Raw genomic sequence first — 14377 nt, 5'->3', positions numbered from 1 at the left:
GTCGTGGGTAGCTGGCGGGTGTCAGCCGACCCTGCGCCCTAGCTACTCCGGTGCTGGTCAGACTGGAAGAGCGCTGGTCCCTTTTAAAAGCAGCTTCCCAGCAGGGTCTCTCCTGTTGTGCTTGACTCCTGGCTAAGGGAATGGGGCAACTTAAATCAGCCTCCACTGTGCAAACTGAGACTGAATCAAGAGATGGATAGCCAGCAGATAAAGTTTTAATCATTTTTTTCTTTTCAACATGAAACACAGAAAAACAGTCTTTCAGACAAAAGCAGACCCAAATTGACATGTGGACATATTAGTGCACTAAACACAGACAATACAGAGAGGGTTGTATCTCTGGTTACAGAGAACTTGATGTAACCAGAAATAAGGATGTCTCCTATAGGGGCCAGAGAGAAAGCAGGACATTTCCGGAATTGAAACCAGGAGAGACTCATAATTACTTCTTATCCTCATACTGTCCCAGTTCAAAAAGAGCTAACTCTCCTGCTTCCTCTATTCCTCTGTCCAACCTGGAAGTTCCTTCTACTTACCTGCCCCGACCTGCAGGGATAATCAATGGGGACCCAGGGCAAGGGAGTGAGAGAGTGGGAGAGACGCGAAGAATGAAAGCAAGTCAATCATACTGATCAAGCTCTGAAAAACTTTATTCAGGAGTGGCAATATAAGCATAGGCAAGAGGAGACTCCATTCTTACTGTTATGACCACAAATGTTCTCTCAGGATTGTTTATGTAAGCTAGAAAATATCCACAAGGCCATGGCTCAGGCCATGGCTCCTGGCATCTCCTCCCTTTTAATTATTTTCACTAAGGCCCCATGGAACTGGGGTGATCAATATTCATCTCATCCTTGGATGAGTGGGCATTAACCAGCAGGGGGAGCATTGACCTGATTCCTCCCATGGGTACCATCACAACCCACTGTCATGGCTCTTGGTATCTTTTGGGAAGGGAAGGCAGAGCCTTAGAAAAATCCTTAGGATTAGGTTGAAAACAGATACCAACCTCCTTGCAAACCAGGTTTTTCTCACAAGGAATTCAGAGATGGTCCATGTTAGACCTTCCCCCTGTGCTTAGCCTTGCAACCTAAGCTGGTGCCCGTACTGGATTCATTTTATCAAGAACCAGTATGCACAGGTCTGAATCCTATGCAGCTCCTGAAGGTTCAGCAAGGCCTCTGTCAGCCAAATCAAGTCTATGATAATAAATTTGCAAGGGTCTCGATGCCAAGGAATCAATCTGCTGTTTTATAAAACCAATAATTCTGTTAAAAATGAAAGGCCCCAAAGTTACTAATAATAACATGCTTATTAAAGGTCCAAGGAGGGGCATCAAGAGGGTGAACATGGAAGACTTCCACCAATTATCAGCAATGACTGAAAACTGTTTTCTCTGGCGCTCCAACTTAAGTTTATGTAACTGATGGATTTGAGTTTCCACTATGTCTGACTCATTCACATAGAAACGTATTCCTCTTTCAGAAAGAGACAAGGGTCACCTTTCTCAGCAGTCAGCAAATCAAGTACTCTTTGATTCTGTAAGGCAACTTGGGCGAGGGAAGTTAATTGTCTCTGTAAAAAAGCTAATGACTCAATAGAGGCTTCCACTGCCAACGCAAATTGTAGTGAGAAGAGAATGGGTTAAAGATCCTGCAGCCAAACTGGCAGCCACAACAGTTACCAAGGAGGCACTGGCCACTACAAGAAGGAAAACAGCTCACTTGATTCTAATATCTGGGGGGCTATTCCAGCTCAAATCTTCGGTGGGAATTAGCAAGGTCAACTGAGGAACTAGGGTCATGGGAAGACACAACAATTCTTTATGTTTTTGGAAAGAGTTTTAGTAAGGGTACCATTACACCAAAAATAGAACCCTTCAGAAGCAATCAGATCCTGACTAGGCAAGCTGGTTTGACTGCCCAAATTATCATTGAGACTAGTATAGCAAAATTTAAATTGTAGTTGTTCAGGGATCAGGAACAAAAGTACTTCAAAAATTAGGGAAAAAGTTTTACGACTGGCACCAGACATTTTAAAAGGGATGGGATAAGGGACAGCTGTCGATGGGGGACAACCTAATGCAGCACAAAGGAAGCAGGCTAAGACATTTCCTAATCCAGTAATACTGGCAAGTTATCAGGCCCTCTCTCAAGAGAGATAGCCATGAAAAGGGGTGATGTGTGTACAATGTGGAAAGCTGCGTACTCAGCTCCTTTTCTTTATTCTGTATCTATTGTTCTAAGAAGCTCATAAATTTTTCCTTGCAAAACTAGGGAAAAGGTGCCTGTAGCTGCAGCTCCCACAAAAGCATATGGAGACATCAGTTCTAAATCTTTAGTAATTAATTTCTCTATTGATAGTGAACGTTCCTCCAGCAGGCATATCCATCTACTTAGTGCTGTTTACCTTACCACAAAGGCCTTCCCATACTGTTGGATGTAATAAAGGGTGGCTCAGGGATGAAGGGCCAATACAGCTTCTCTATCATCATTGTCAGGACACTCTACAAACTCATGATCAGCATCATTCTTTGTCCCAGCATCAGCATGTCTCACTAACCACTCTGGCAGCTAGTATGCTCCTTCAGCATCCTGCAGAAAAAACACAAGAATGCCCTCTTCCCCACACTCAAGTTCCTTGGCATTGAAATTTAAAATTTTTTGTGGTGTACGGGAATATGATTCCCCCTTTTTTTGTACTCAAAAGCCAGTTTTTCAGAGTGCAATGCGCACGTTCAACAATTCCTTGTCCCATGGATTATAAGGAATTCCAGTTTCATGTTCAATTCCAAATTTCTTACAAAACTGTATAAAGTTGTTTCTAGTATAAGCAGGGCTATTATCTGTTTTGATGATTTTAGGCAATCTCATAGCAGTAAAAGCCTGTACGCAGAATTGTAATTATCAATTACATTTCTAGAAGCTTCTCCTGTATGTAGAAGCAAAAATGAGTCCTGAACAAGTGTTAATACAGACATGTATATATTTCAATCTTCCAAATTCTGAGTTACATCTATTTGCCAAATATGATTGGGCACAAGGCTTCATGGATTAACCCCTAAACGAGGAGCTTGAGACAATGTAAGACAGTCAAGACATTGCTTTAAAATCATTCTAGCTTGCTCCTTAACACTCTTATGTAGGAACCTTAAGGTATGGTTGGAAAAATGAATTTTATAGTGACCACATTTAGCCAAAACAATAGGATCTGAAACCAAAGATTTTCCTATCAAATCCCTGTCAATACAATCATTGCCTGCAGCTAAAGGTCCGGGAAGATCAGAATGAGCTCTTATATGACCAATATAAATAGGATTTTTTTTTTTAGCAAGAATGGTGACAGCCGGGCGTGGTGGCGCACGCCTTTAATACAGCCGGGCGTGGTGGCGCACGCCTTTAATCCCAGCACTCGGGAGGCAGAGGCAGGCGGATTTCTGAGTTCGAGGCCAGCCTGGTCTACAAAGTGAGTTCCAGGACAGCCAGGGCTACACAGAGAAACCCTGTCTCGAAAAAACCAAAAAAAAAAAAAAAAAAAAAAAAAANAANGGTGTTTGTGCCACAGCACCTCCAGTAGGATCTGTGTGACAAGTTCCACAGACTGAGGCAATTGACCTCAAAAGGCTGTGTAGGTGTATGAGTCATATTAAATATCAATAAATGTAAAAGCAAAGAATCATCTATATGAATAACAAACTGTTTTCAGTAGCTCTTTCTACTTGAAGTAAGGCCAACAACCCTTCTGGAAACTAAAACTCGAGGAGAGGTAGGATCAGCACTCCCCCGAAGAACATCAAATAAGGGTTTCAATTCTCCTGTAGTAAGCTTTAAATACGGACAAAGCAAAGTAATATCAGCTAACAGATTTTGAAAATCATTTAAAGTTTTTGTTTGTTTGTTTGTTTGTTGTTCTCTTTTTCAACACCAAAATTATAAGAGAATTTAATTAAAGCTGAAACCTAATGGAGTTTAAATATACATTTTTTTCTATTTTATTTATTTATTATTAGATATTTTCTTTATTCACATTTCAAATGTTATCCCCTTTCCTAGTTTTATCTCTGAAAATCCTCTATCCCCTCCCCGCTCTCCCTGCTCCCCAACCCACCCACTCCCATTCCTGGTCCTGGCGTTCCCCTATACTGGGGCATAGCATTTAAAGTTTTAAATTTGTCCCTACAAATATTTATATTCTGAGGAAAAACTGCTTGATCTGTAAACCTCAAACCTAAATAATTATAAGGATCAGTAGTGCCTCCTCTACCTTCTCTGGCAGAATTCCCAGAAGAAAGAGACAAAGAGTTAGACTTTGAACATGAGAGAGAGAATAGGTTTCAGAAAAGCAGTTCTCCCCTGTTTGGGACCTTTTAGCAAAAGAGAAGGAAAATGGAAATAAGCTATTTCAGAGCTCTCCTGGGGACAGGAGAAAATCGGAAGCTGTCCTGCTTCCTCTCTAGCTCCTATGGAGATAGTCTTAGTTTTGAGTAGGATATCTGGGTCTCTTTGAGACATCAAGTTCTCGTCCCTCTTTGTCTGTTGTCTGTCCTTGGTACACAAATTTGTCCATATGACTGTCAATTTATGTTTTGTTTTGTTGTTTAAATGATTGTTGTTCTGCATTTCATTTATATATTTACCATTCCTACTTCTGGGAATTAAGAACAACATAAATGTACTTGAGCTAGAAAGTTCTCTAATATCTGTTATTTTGTTTTTGTAGTTTTGTTTTTTACTCTTTTTTTTTAAGATATATAGGCACACTGTAGCTGTCTTCAGACACACCAGAAGAGGGCATCAGATCTTATTACAGATGGTTGTGAGCTACCATGTGGTTGCTGGGGAATCGAACTCAGGACCTCTGGAAGAGCAGTCAGTGCTCTTAACCCCTGAGCCATCTCTCCAGCCCTTGTTTTTTACTCTTTTGATTTTATTTTAAACCCTATTCCTCCCACCTGGAGAAGCTCTTGGCTGTGAACAAATTTTCTTAACCCGTGTTCCTCCTGTCTTGAGGGATTCCTTGAGATCCCTTTAAAAACAATTTATATTTACTTAATGTTTGTCCCGTAGTCTAGCCACTCTTCCTACCATTCTCGGATCATTCTCACAGTGCAAGCCTTCACTCACTTCTTGGTGAAGCAGCAGTTCAGTGCAGTCCTTCACTCACTTTTTGACAAAGCAGAGGCCCAGTGCAGGTCTTCACTCACCTCTTGATGAAGTGGCGACCCAATGTGGATCTACACTCACTTCCTTTTTTTTTTGTTTTTGTTTTTGTTTTTGTTTTTGTTTTTGTTTTTGTTTTTGTTTTTCGAGACAGGGTTTCTCTGTATAGCCCTGGCTGTTCAGGAGCTCACTTTGTAGGACAGGCTGGCCTCAAACTCAGAAATCTGCCTGCCTCTGCCTCCCAAGTGCTGGGATTAAAGGTGTGGGCCACCACACCAGGCCATCACTCACTTCCTAATGAAGTAGCAGTTCAGTGTGGATTTTCACTCACCTCTTGACGAATCGTAGACCCAATGCAAAGAGCGGTCTCTCTCAGACCCCAAACCCAGAGCCACCCACTGGGCGCCAATTTGCCCCGACCTGCAGGGATGATCATAGCGGACTCAGGGCAAGGGAGTGAGAGAGTGGGAGGGAAAGACAGACGAAGAATGAGAGCAAGTCAATCATACTGATCAAGGTCTGAAAAACTTTATGCAGGAGTAACAATATAAGCATAAGCAAGAGGAGGCTCTGAGGGAGGAGGGAAGAGCCAAGGGGCTCTCTGAAAGTCAGGTGACAATCTTCAGCTCCTGAAACCAATGGTCACAGTGTACTCTTTACCCACAAACATTCTTACTGTTATGACCACAACTGTTCTCTCAGGATTGTTTATGTGAGCCAGAAAATATCCACAAGGCCATGGCTGAGGCCATGGCTCCTGGCACTTACCCAGTGATTGGCTACTTTATTCATTAGAGGATTGGTTCACAAGAACAGCACCAGGTTCATCCACAACAAAGCGGCATCTTTCCCTCTGTCTTGTGTTTGAACCCTTTATCGTTCCAGTCTAACCTATGAGACAAGGCTTTGAGTTCTTTTAGACAATGCCAGAGTTTTCTAGTTTCTGTGCCTGACCACAGAGCACTGGGTGATGCTCATGAAGCACTCAATTTTTTCACATAAATTGGAAAATACAAGAAAATCAAGGAATATACATTAATTTGCTGAGGTCTACTTTGTGCCAGACTAGGACAATAACATCTTTTTTTCTTTATCATTTTATTTGTTTGCTTGCTTGCAACATGGTCTTGCTGTGTAAGGCAGTAAGACCTGTTTCCCATGGATGAATTCATTTAGCAGTTCCAACATCTCATAACAATTCAGATATTTTACAAAAGACAAAGCTTAAAAAAAAAAAAAAGTCACACAACCCTAACAGAGAAATATGTGACTTTTAAGTGACCAGGACAAGAAGGAGTTGGGCTCACATTCAGCCATCTCCCGAGGGCACTCATGATGACACAGTACAACCGACTCAAGCTATAGAGCACTTTAGTCAAAGGAAAAAAAAAAAAAAAACCTCTCAGGTGAAGAATATTAAGTTCTCAAGTTACAAAAGGATGTGGAACACTCAGGGCCACTCAAAAGCCGAAACAAACTAGGAGCTATCATGGAAGATGACAAAGGAAAGTCCCACGTGATCCAAAGCCAGTTTTGAAGCATTGTGCTTCTAACAGTCCCCTCTCGAGAAGGAGCATAAAGTCATAAATCTATGCCACGCCCACTCCAGCTCTGTTCCTTGTTTGCTTTTTTAACACCAGCCTTTTCATCTGCTCTTTCCTGCTTTTTTTTTTAATCCGTTACTAACCTCGCCCTATAAACAGACCCTGAAATCAGCCCTGTGGGGCTGTATCCTTATGATGATGGTGGTGGCGGTGATAAAGACGGTCACAATGACAAGTACCCACAGCTATGAGGGTGGCTTCACAAACAATCCAAAAGGATAGCTCACTTCAGGAAATATTTGGTGCCTTAGAAAGAACCATAGATGTGTTTACCTTTATCCCCACTGACATTTAACCATTAAGTCTCTAAAATGAAAGCAATAAGGAAGGTCACGAGGACTTCACCCTACACATAAATGCAAATATTCTGGACTTGATTTGTGGCTGTCCAGTGACTTACAGTCAAGCAGGGCTTGCCTGAAAGGAGGGCTGGAAATAAAAAGGGCAGGGGGTCGGGGGGAGATGGGAGGGTGAAAGAAACATGGAGCCAAGGCTCATGTTTAATATTTAGCATAGCGTATATATAGGGGTAAACCACAAAACCCAACCCCAGAATACCAGTGGGGGTAGCAACAGCACAGCAGCCAATCTGAAAAGTTTCCATTTCTTGTCCGTTTGTGAATTCCACTACACCAAAGTTCATAGCTGCAGCCAAGGCAGCTGTTTCTGTTCAGGCCGATAAGGCCTATCATACAAAGTATGTATATCCTGCCTATCATGGCAAATATCCAAGGTCTTCTGGGAAGAATGTTCAAGGACTGCTTGTCCAGGACAGGCTGGGGGGCAGAGATCACATTAATTCAAATTCCCGAGCGAAGCACACACATAAATACCCCTCTGTGCTGCTACTTCTCACTGGAGCAGTGCGAACATGGTGCCAGGTCTGAAGGTCCTTCTGTTCTTCACCCTGCATCTCCTGCAGACCGCAGAGAGCTCCATGGTGCATCTCAACAGCAATGGATACGAGGGTGTGGTCATTGCCATTAACCCCAGTGTGCCAGAGGACGAAAGGCTCATCCCAAGCATAAAGGTAAGAAGGGGTTTTATTGTCAGGTCAATAATTCTGTTGCCTGTGCATCTGAACTCACACACACAGTTACTCATTCACACATACAGAGTTACACACTCACACACGCGGTTTTTAACCATCTTCATCATGTCTTCAGTATTATCTTCAGTCAAGATGGGAATCTACCTAGCTTTATATTTTTATTATATAATAAAATCTGTGTTTAAGCTGTTAATAATTTATTAACCTGGTAAGGTAAGACTTCAGAAGAAGAAGAGTACTCATACTTTATCTTAGTAATGTTGGTTTACACAGTCTATACAGCAAATGTCCTGCCCACTCCTCCAGCTGCTCCTACGTGCTCAACTTTGGAAAATCCTTACCTATCTTAACTTAAAGGAAAACTGACACATGCTTAAAGCTGATGTGTTCCTAATTGTACTTGTTTAATAAAATGTTTGCGTCCTGTGTACTTTGTCCATAGGTCCTTGCAACATCTCCATGCAGTGCTTAGGAGCAGAAGGCTGGATTCCTCTAAAAATGGAAAGAATTGTTTGTAGGATTGTAGCAAGTAGCAGGCAGAAGCAAACCAGCCTTATTTGTCTTTATTATTAGCTCTTGAGCCATGCCAGAGTGACTCAATGGATTATAAATACAGCTGTGTATACACATGTGTAACAATGATAATTGAAGATGAGATTGTAAATTTGTTAGGGAGACTGAGGGTTGTAGGAGGAATGGGGGAAGGGCGTAGTCTCATTCATAAATAAAGTTCACAAAAAAATGTGGTTTTTTAAAGTAATCTGGTCATTTATTTATATGCTCTACTTGAGTAATAGCTCAAAATAAAATAAAAGCAATTTTAATTAACATAGGATACAATAATTGCCAGACTTTAAGCTCCCTGTTAGTTTAAACAATGCAATTGTAAGAAAATTGATTAAATAAACAACTTGCCTACAGACTTCTGACCTTCATCCCTGTTATGCCTCATCCAGAGACTGCAGTCCCATCTCCAATCTAACTGCCACCTGAAGGAGGGGGCAGGTGAGGGTCAGGGTTAGCTTTGGGCACGTGGAAATGAGTTTACAGATCCAAGAGATTCAGTCAAATTTATTCCAGTTTTTCAGTTACTCTGTGCACACATACTATTTGCTTCTTCTGGTTTGGGTGTAGATGATTTATGCTCAGTTTGTTTTGAGATTGCTACCACAATGCACTTTTCATTTTGTCAGGAAATGGTAACTCAAGCCTCTACCTACCTGTTTGAAGCCAGCCAAGGAAGAGTTTATTTCAGGAGCATAAGCATATTAGTCCCGATGACCTGGAAGTCAAAATCTGAGTACTTAATGCCAAAACGAGAATCATATGACAAAGTAGGTTTCCTGTCCAGCTCCTAAACTGTTTCTTGTGTGTTTTCCAAATGAATATTTTCAAAGTTTGATGATTATTAACCATTAAGTTAGTAATAAGTATTATAACTTTTTGGTGCTTTTGTGTGTTTGTGTGTACATTTGTGTGGACTATGTGTACACATCCACATGTTTGTGTATGTGAGTGGAATCACACACACATACTCTCCCCAAGTGTGTGTGTGTGTGTGTGTGTGTGTGTGTGTGTGTGTGTGGAGAGCCGTGCCTCGAGCAATCGCCATTATAAGATGGCACTGGCTTCCACTGTGCCTAACTAGTAAACAAGCCTTGTACACAGGTGCGAGAGTGAACTCACGCCTAGTCACTGCCCATCTCGGGGCGTAGTAATAAGGTGATGGGCGAGCAACTAATCAGGAGCTGACATGCCACATCAGGTGCTGAAACGCCACACTGAGGGCTATATAAGCAGCATCATTTTCTGGGGTCTGGGTCTTCCCTCCTGAAGAAGCAATAAAGCTTTTTGCCGCAGAAGAATCCGGTTGTCTGAGTGTAATCATGCCGGCGAGAACGTTAGCTCCGGACGTGTGTGTGTGTGTGTGTGTGTGTGTGTGTGGTCATGTAGGAGTCAGAGGTTAATATTGGGTGTTTTCCTCTATTTGCTTTGGACCTTTAACTTTTTAAGACAAGGTCTGTTACTGAACCTGAGAGTCATCAATTTGGATAGGCTAGCTAGAGAACAATCTCTGGTAGTCTGTCTGTCTCTACCACTTCACCACTGGGGTTACAAACACACGTCACCATACCCAGCTTTTGAGTGGGTATTGGGACCAAAACTCACGTTCTTGTGCATAAACAGAAAGCACTTAACCCACGGAGCCCTCTACTCAGCCCCAACTTTTATCACTTAAGTGAGACAATCCTAGTTTGTAAAATCTCTTGATTCTAACATCCTGGAATCTGACTGGGTTTGCTGTTCTGCACTTTAGGCAGACGTCATAGTTGCTGATCCTCACCTGCAACACGGAGACGACCCCTACACACTTCAGTATGGACAGTGTGGGGACAGAGGACAGTACATACACTTCACTCCAAACTTCCTACTCACTGATAACTTGCGTATCTACGGACCCCGAGGTAAAAATAACTATTTTATACTTCTTATTTCCACGGGGGAAAAGCAAACCACTACCATTAATGTGAATGTCTAAGACTTTAAGAAAATTAAGCCTTAACTAATACCTGTGTTTGAAACTATGATAGTTATATTCCACCTATTTGTGCAATCAAATTAATACATAAAATGGGTCACTTGTTATAACAAGCATATTCAAATTTTTCAGCTATTAAAAATTATCAATTTCTTAGAGTTTGTAACAATTTCAACTTGGGAAATAGACAAAGCAACTGAAAATAAAAGGAAACTGTATTCAAATACTTTAACTTCGGTTTTGTAGATGACAGTCTTCTCTCTCAGGCAGAGTCTTTGTCCATGAGTGGGCCCATCTCCGGTGGGGAGTATTTGATGAGTATAACATGGACCAGCCTTTCTACATATCTAGAAAGAACACTATAGAAGCAACAAGGTATCACTGTGAATTTTCCAATTCTACAATTTGTTGCCTGAGAGTCTTCAGTTGTCTGTACTGGGCAGTTCAACTGACAGAGTGTTTAGATAGTTCACACAATATTCAAACTGTACCACTTTGTATTAACACATATTTGATTAGTTCTGGTGCCTGGGAATGAAGATAATCAGATATATGGACCTAACTCAGAACTCACTAGAATTTTACAAATATCATTTATTGATAGCAGAAAAATGAAATGGTTAAGCCCAAAGACATCAACAAATTTCAACTTAATCCTACTGACATTTTCACTATGTAAAAAGAAGGCACGTGGCATTCCTCCCTTCTTTACATTCTCTGCCCCTCCCTCCAGTCTATGCCACTTCTACTTCTTTCAAGACCTTATAGGGGATGACTACTTCATTGAAGCCAATTAAGTTGCCAGACAGCTTTGTGATAAAAAATACTTTACTTTTAAATTGGTGAAAAATCCTTTGTCTCATGAGGATCCGTGAGTACACTGATTTTTTTTTTTTTAAGAAATAAAATTCTCTGGGAAATCTAATCAAACCCCATGCAAGAACTGGTAGGTATTTAAGCCTTTAAACTAAAAGTGACAGACAATTAGTATATTGAGAAAATTATTGAGAAAAATAGAAGTTGATGTGAAGAGGCAGCCAGTCTTTGAAAGGACATCTATCATATGAAGTAGAGTTCTTGAAAACACCAGGCCAGCCTGCCTCCCTCCATGTGTGTTATCTGCAGAGCTGCCTGAACCCGGGCACAAAAGGCTCAGCTGAGAATGAATTAATTACCTTCAATTCTTCCTTCAGTGTAGGTCAAAAGGTAAACTTAAGAATACTATAAAGCCAAAGCCGTGTGCCTTCATACATGGGAATTTAAGAGAATTTTAAGCTTAATTTTGATCACCACATTCCACCAAAAACAATTCTTAACTTTTAGTCAAGACTTGTTAAGTATCTCTTAGTTAATTTTCATCTCTACAACATTATTATAACACAGGAAATACTATCTTTGGTTCAATGATAACGAACATGAACTAAAAATGCTGTTCTCAACTGTTGTGTGTACTTTTTAAAACACACTACCAACTTACCCAGGAACTGGCCCACTACCAGTCCCTCCTGGCTCCCTTTTGCTCCACATAGCTTAGCTCCAGGCTTGATTGCAACCAGCCCTAACCCAGCTTCCTTTGAAATCCACAGATGAAAGACACACACTCAGGTTTTGTTTTGTTTTGTGTTGTTTTGTTTTTTTTAACTTAATTTGCCTCCTAAGCACAATTGCTGGACGCAAACACCTCCTGCCTGGAAATGTGTGCCCTAACCAATTTAACTCCATCTCTCCTCCTGCCCGAAACTTAGTGGCTTGTTCCAATTAGCCCCTGCCACACATCTTTGGCACCCCGCCCATAGCTGAGGCCACAGGCCCTCGCTGCCCCCGAGGTCTTACATGGTGGATGTGTCCCTTTTCCTTCAAAGCATGGCTGAAAAGCTTCTTCTCTCCTTCCCTGTGTCTCCTTTTCCTCTTGGGACCCGGGAACCTGTCCCTTCCACCCAACAGTTGGCTCACAGCCTTCTTAACTGACAAATCAAGAACAAATTAGCGAACTGGACCTTGAGTATCAGAACCTCCCCTGACACCCAACAAGGAATATGTCTCAGTTTATAAAGCACTTGCCTCACACGCATGAGAACCTAGGACTGATGCCCAGAACTCATGAAAAAAACATTGGCATGGAGGTACATGTTTGCGACCCCAGCACTGGGGAGGAGGAGAAAGGAAGATTGTGGAAGGGAGGTCGGGCAGTCAGTCTAACCTAATCTGTGAGTTCCAGGCTGAGGAGAGACCCTGCCTCAAAGGAAGGGAACGGAATGACTTCGGATAACAGCTGAGGTCGCCCTCTGTCCTCCACATGAACACACACATACACATATGCAAGAAGCACATAGACTAAACATTTACATAAACATTAAAAATAATAATAAATCTCAAACCCACGGTTCCTATTGAAACCCGCATCGAGGATGGACACAGCCCTGTATCTACTCTTGTCAAAGTAGAGGGCTTGGTAGAGGATGACGAATAGCAGTTGCCACAGAGAGATTTTAGGGTGCTGATTTGACTCCTAGTACTGAAATACATAGGGATTTTAAAAACCAATGTTGGGGCTAAGGAAGCAGAGATGTTGCAGAGGGCTTTCTGAGCATGCACTGGCTCTGGGTCCAACAGCTAGCACCACCAAGGTAATCTAATTCTTTTGTCATAGGTGTTCCACCAGCATCACTGGCACCAATGTGGTTCACAAGTGTCAGAGAGGCAACTGTGTGACAAGGGCGTGCCGGCGTGACTCGAGGACAGGACTGTATGAACCCAAATGTACATTTATCCCAGACAAAATACAGACGGCTGGGGCCTCCATAATGTTCATGCAAAACCTCAATTCTGTAAGTGCTTTCTACTTCTTTCCTCGATGACCCTCCAAGCGTGTAAAATGGACCTAAAGTATCTACATACAAACCGGCTTGTCAGGAGACAAATCCTCTTCAGGATGCATGTGACAACTAACGCTGCATTTTAAAAGAAAGAAGGTGATCCCTTAAAAATTATTACAATATCAGGTTTTAATTGATTTATGTTTCAGGTGGTTGAATTTTGCACAGAAAAAAACCACAATACAGAAGCCCCAAACCTACAAAACAAAATGTGCAATGGCAGAAGCACGTGGGATGTAATCAAGGCGTCTGCTGACTTTCAGAATGCCCCTCCCATGAGAGGAACAGAAGCTCCGCCTCCACCTACATTTTCATTGCTCAAGTCCAGAAGGCGAGTGGTGTGCTTGGTGCTGGATAAATCCGGAAGCATGGACAAAGTAAGAAATGATATGCTGGATTTCTTAAATTAAGTATTTAAGCTAAATACAGAACTATAATTTATTCTGAGGTTTAGTTCTAGTAAACATATATACCTATATATCCATGATCAAATATGTGTGTGTGTATATATGTATATATATATGGATGTATATATATATATATATTTATAATATATATATTCATAATCAGAAAAATATCTACCCAACAATTGTATGTAAATAAGTTCCTAGAATGAGTTTTTAAAAACAAGTTATTGATGTCCCAGTATAGGGAAATTCCAGAGCCAGGAATGGGAGTGGGTTGGTTGGGGAGTGGGAGGATGGGGGAGGGGATAGACGATTTTTCAGAGGGGAAACTAGGAAAAGGAATAACATTTGAAATCTAAATAAAGAAAATATCTAAAGAAAGAAAAAAATAATAAAATAAGTTATTGAGCCTGGCAGAGGTGATGCACGCCTTTAATCCACAGACATGAGAGGTAGAAGCAGGTAACCCTCTGAGTTCGAGACCATCCTGGTCTACAGAGTGAAACAAAGCTCCCAAGACAGCCAAAGCTACACAGAAAATTCCGGTCTCAAAAAAAAAAACAAAAACAAAAAAACAAGGTTTTGTTGTTGTTTATTGGATTAAAGGTCATTTTTTACTCCTTAACTTTCAATTTTTGCTAGAAAAAAAGTACAAGAAGAAGAAAAACTTTACAATTTCAATATTTCATTTGTTTTATTTTTATTACATTTCCCTTTCCTCTCAAAAGCTATTATATTTAA

The 14377-nt window shown here is 41.2% G+C and overlaps 1 protein-coding gene across 3 annotated transcripts in view; it reads left to right on the top strand.

Moving 5' to 3' along the window:
- The window catches only part of LOC110290751 (calcium-activated chloride channel regulator 3A-1), a 48138-nt gene that overhangs the window by 15826 nt on the left and 17935 nt on the right, over positions 1-14377 (top strand). Inside the window, exons 1-6 of one of the 3 annotated variants that reach the window (XM_021157464.1) lie at positions 7382-7793; positions 9008-9148; positions 10132-10279; positions 10620-10728; positions 13004-13181; positions 13379-13606. The exons of 1 other annotated variant lie outside the window; for it this stretch is intronic. In XM_021157464.1, coding sequence (XP_021013123.1) covers positions 7635-7793; positions 9008-9148; positions 10132-10279; positions 10620-10728; positions 13004-13181; positions 13379-13606 — 963 coding nt within the window. In that variant the 5' untranslated portion in view covers positions 7382-7634. Of the gene's footprint in view, positions 1-7381; positions 7794-9007; positions 9149-10131; positions 10280-10619; positions 10729-13003; positions 13182-13378; positions 13607-14377 lie in introns of those variants that run through there. One more of the 3 variants, XM_021157465.1, reaches the window with a different exon arrangement.

The sequence above is a fragment of the Mus caroli genome, chromosome 3 (genome assembly GCF_900094665.2).
Source record: "Mus caroli chromosome 3, CAROLI_EIJ_v1.1, whole genome shotgun sequence".
NCBI classification, from domain to species: domain Eukaryota; kingdom Metazoa; phylum Chordata; class Mammalia; order Rodentia; family Muridae; genus Mus; species Mus caroli.
This window is presented reverse-complemented; position numbering and strand designations above follow the sequence as displayed.